General features: G+C 45.7%; 1 protein-coding gene across 1 annotated transcript; it reads left to right on the top strand.

Annotated features, from left to right (window-relative positions):
• LOC310915326 (double-headed protease inhibitor, submandibular gland-like) lies at window positions 1-4,053 on the top strand (the record flags this gene model as incomplete). The annotated part of the gene is made up of 8 exons (XM_083872123.1): window positions 1-58; window positions 541-563; window positions 1,098-1,225; window positions 1,485-1,530; window positions 2,418-2,545; window positions 2,671-2,716; window positions 3,374-3,507; window positions 4,008-4,053. 8 exons carry the CDS (start codon window positions 1-3, stop codon window positions 4,051-4,053), a joined length of 609 nt encoding a protein of 202 aa, XP_083728249.1.

The following is a 4,053-nucleotide window of genomic DNA, read 5'->3' as shown; positions in this document are numbered from 1 at the left end:
ATGAAGATGGCCAAGTGTATTGCCCTCCTGGGGCTGGTCATTCTCGGCTGCTTTTCTGGTAAGTGATTTTTGCCACTTTTTGTTGCACTCTATGCTGGTCTAGACCTCCTGATCCTTTCCCTGTCTCTGTGCATCCTGATGGAGAGTGCAGCCTCTTGGGGATGCGGTGGTTTAGGAACGCGCGGCCTCTCTTCTCAATGAACTTCACCCTTGTGCAGATAAACACGTGGGATCTGTGCTTTAAGCTGTTGAGCCTTAGTGGGGATTATGGTGCTAAAGAAGGATAAAATTTTAGGTCTTATTTCTTGTTTAGTGAGTCAAAATTTCTGGTTTCACAAAGAAGTGATTTTTTTTTTTTTTTAATCTCGGTGCATCACTTCGCATTTACTTGAAGTAGGTGAAACATTTGGGCGGATAATCGCTTCTCAGTAATGAGAAGGTGTATTTGGTTATTCTGCAGGGAAATTGATGATTCCAAAGGAATTTTAGTGAAGGACATTGTACAATTTTTACATTTTATAATTTCTGTTTTTATTCCAGATCTTGCTGTTGCTCAAAGACGGGTGAGTGTTAGATTTTTGTCATTTAGTCTTGATTTCTAAGTCTAGATGAATAATTCATACTCACACTATATGCCAGGGAATGCTTGAGGGGAAAAAAAAAAGAGAGAATGAATAAGAAAGAAGTGCCCCTAAGTGCACCTCTTTTCCCAACATAAGAAAACACCTTTGTCAGAGAGAGATAATTTAGCACGATGATGATTAAAAAGACAGTGATTAATAATGTAGAATGCGAGTCAGCACAGCGCAGCGTGCCAGCAGAAAATCTATATGACTATTCAATATCTGCCTAAATATCTTCCCTGTCTTGACTCCCCAAGGAATGATCATTTTTGCCCATAATTCTTGCCAAAAATTACTTTAAGTCGTAAGAGCAAAGAGGTGCTTTCGTATGCTGCAAGAAATTCAGTATATTCTTTTTCCGCCATGGAGGAGCCATAGAGATTCCTCACAGTAGCCTCCCAATGCAGCAAAAACATGGTTAGGGCAAGAATACCCTTCTCTCTGTCTGGAGACATAATGAGTCCTATTTCTCAGGCCAACTGTGCCTCCTACATGACAACTGGGAAAACCTTTAACATGGTCTGCCCCCGCAACTACAGCCCCGTCTGTGGCACCAATGGCCGCACCTACTCCAACGAGTGCTCCCTCTGCAAGGACTTCATGTGAGTACAAAGCCCCCGCATCACCCACAGTGCCAGCTCAAGCAGCAGGCAGAAGCCCTTGGGGTTGTGACTAATCGTGGGGTGGACTGGATTTTTTTCTTAAGTTTCCGTCTTCCCTAATGCCTGGGATCTTCCATGTCAAAGCTCCAGAATCTGATTAATTACTGGGGTTTACGGGTGGAGAGACTTGATGATTGAGATGAGTACATGGCATGAAAAGAGATTAATCCCTGCTTTCCTTCTCCCTCTCTCCCTCTAGCCGCAACCGCGCTCTTGACAAGAAACACGACGGAAGATGCGTTAGGGTACGGTCAGAGATTGGTTCCTTCCCCTGAGAGCCAGACCTAGCCTAGGATTCCTTCTGTTCTGAACCCACACAAGGCCTAGCTCTTGGAAATGGGGTGAAAAATGAGGAGTTTCAGATTTGCAGGAAATTTAATTTGCATTTCGTTCGAACTGCTAAAATAAGTGAGTTTTAAAAGGCAAAATATCTCCTGTGCAAGGCCAGAGTTTAGAAAGGAAACTGTAGAAACTTTTGATTTCAAGAGTGCTTCGTTCAGTCTTATGAAAACACTTCTCTTTACATTTAGACTTAGAGGCTTGTTGTAGCTAAGAAATTCCCAGAAGAAGTTTGGATTTCAACTAAACTATAATTTTGTAACAGGAAAAAATGGATTCTATCAAAATGTTTATGACAAAGTGAAGTTAGCATCAATATATGGAGCTACCATGAAGTGACAAAGAATGTCTATTTTTAGTTTGGAGAGAGAGAGAGTAAAGAAACATTCTGGCTGTGCAATTTCACATAATACAAAGGCTCCCATTTCAATACACTCAGAGTAATTGCAGGAGCAGCGAGTTGAGTGTAAACTCCATTTGTGAAAGGCATTGGCACCCCACAGCAGAAGTTGCTGCTGTGTGAGGTATTTTAGGTACAGATCCTCCATGGTGGCATTCAGGGGGAAAATCCCCAAGATGACAGGGATGAAGCCCACCTCAGAACAGATACTGATGCTGTACCCACAGCCAGGATTTCACCTGTGCTCCCCCAAATCCACCACACTATGGCTGGAAGCCCCTTTCAACCCACAGCTGTGGGAAGAGGGGGAAATGTCTCTTGCACCACACTCCATTACACGGGGCTGATGCAAAGGGGAGCAGAGATTCAAATGCTGTTGTGTGACTGTTTCAGATCGACTGTACTGGTTTCCTGAGGCCTGGCAGTGGTTTCAGCATTCCCTGCGGCGTGGACTACTCCCCCATCTGTGGCACCAATGGCATCACTTACAGGAACAAGTGCCAATTCTGTACTGCTGTGGCGTAAGTGAAGGGCCTGGGTCTGGATCAGTATTGCTCTTTTCGGCATTTGGAGCATAAAGGGGTAGCTTGGCTCACAAAGCAGCTGCACTGTGCTCATTCATTCTCCACTTGCTTTCCCCCTAAAGGAGCGGCCTGGATGTGAACCTGCAGAGCTATGGACAGTGCTACCAGGTAAAGCCAGAAATCTGCACTCTTAACTGCTGTTACACTTTGCTACACAAATTCATGACTAAATAATAGAAATGCCTTGACAGTCCTGATGCATTTGGCCTGGAAATAGGACTTGAAGAAAATAGTTGTGCCAGGGTCAACAGGTATGGAACCAAATCCATGGCTGAGATATTTGGTCCCCTCTCTCTCCTGGGAACAGCAGGCAGAGGGTGCTGAGACCTTCATTTACTGTGAAACTGGATGAGCAAGAGATGCTGCATCATGGATGCAGGAGCACTATTAGTAGCAGTGATTCCCTGAGTGGGAGAACTTAGTGCACTGGACCTTGTGACCACCCTCTTTCTGTCCACTTTCCTCTGCTTACCTGCTCAACCAGAGCAGCCAGTTGGAGGGCCAGCCTGGAAATACCAGCTGGTCATGGTCATTTCACTACTTAAACAGTATTTATTAGATTTTTTTGCCTCCACCATCTCCCTACTTCAGGCTGTTCCAGGCAAGCACACTTTCTGAGTCTGCAGAATTCCTGGAACAACAGAGCCCTGCTCCTGAAAAGTGCTTTCAGGCTTTGCCATATCACGAACATTAAATAAACATAAAGCACTTATATAGGAAAATGTAGGGAGCAAAAGCTCTAAACCCTGTTTTTTGTTCCATTAGCAAAACACAAACACACAGTTCGACTGCAGCCAGCAGAAGGGCAGCCAGCTCATCTGCACCTCCGAGTTCAACCCCGTCTGCGGCTCCGACGGCAGAACCTACGGAAACAAGTGCCAGTTCTGCAACGCCTTCACGTAAGTGCAGAGCTCACCTCACCATGAGCCCATGGAGCCAGAGCAGCTGGAGCTCACATGCAGCTGTGGCAGCTGGTGTGGAAGCCCCAGAGGTCCCGTTAGGTCCCATTAGCTCCCATCCCCTGCCCCATGCTCCTCTCCCAACGCTCACTCCTCTGCCACCCCGCAGGCGCCGCAGATCTTAAGCCCAAATGAGTCTTCTCCTCCTCCCCTTGCAATTAAAAGCAGATCTCTGCTTGCAGGCTCATAGCATTGCTGACTGCCTCCCTGTCAGGGTGATTCAAAAGTGTGACCGTAGGAGGTGTCCAAAATGATGGGTTTTGTCCCAAATCTCTTCAATGTATGAAAGCGTGTAACTGGAAGAATCTGAAAAGAGGTGGAACATTAAGTGAAGTGCTTTAGGACTTGGAAAGCACAAGGGCATTTGGCTTATTTGGGTAAAGTCAGGCTATAAAAATGAGATCCATGTCTCTAATTTTGTTCCCCCTCTCTCTCTTCAGGCGCAGCGCTGGAAATCTCTTTGTCAGGCACCAGGGCCAGTGCTAA

The sequence above is a fragment of the Zosterops lateralis genome (assembly GCF_965231275.1).
Source record: "Zosterops lateralis genome assembly, chromosome: 14".
NCBI classification, from domain to species: domain Eukaryota; kingdom Metazoa; phylum Chordata; class Aves; order Passeriformes; family Zosteropidae; genus Zosterops; species Zosterops lateralis.
This window is presented reverse-complemented; position numbering and strand designations above follow the sequence as displayed.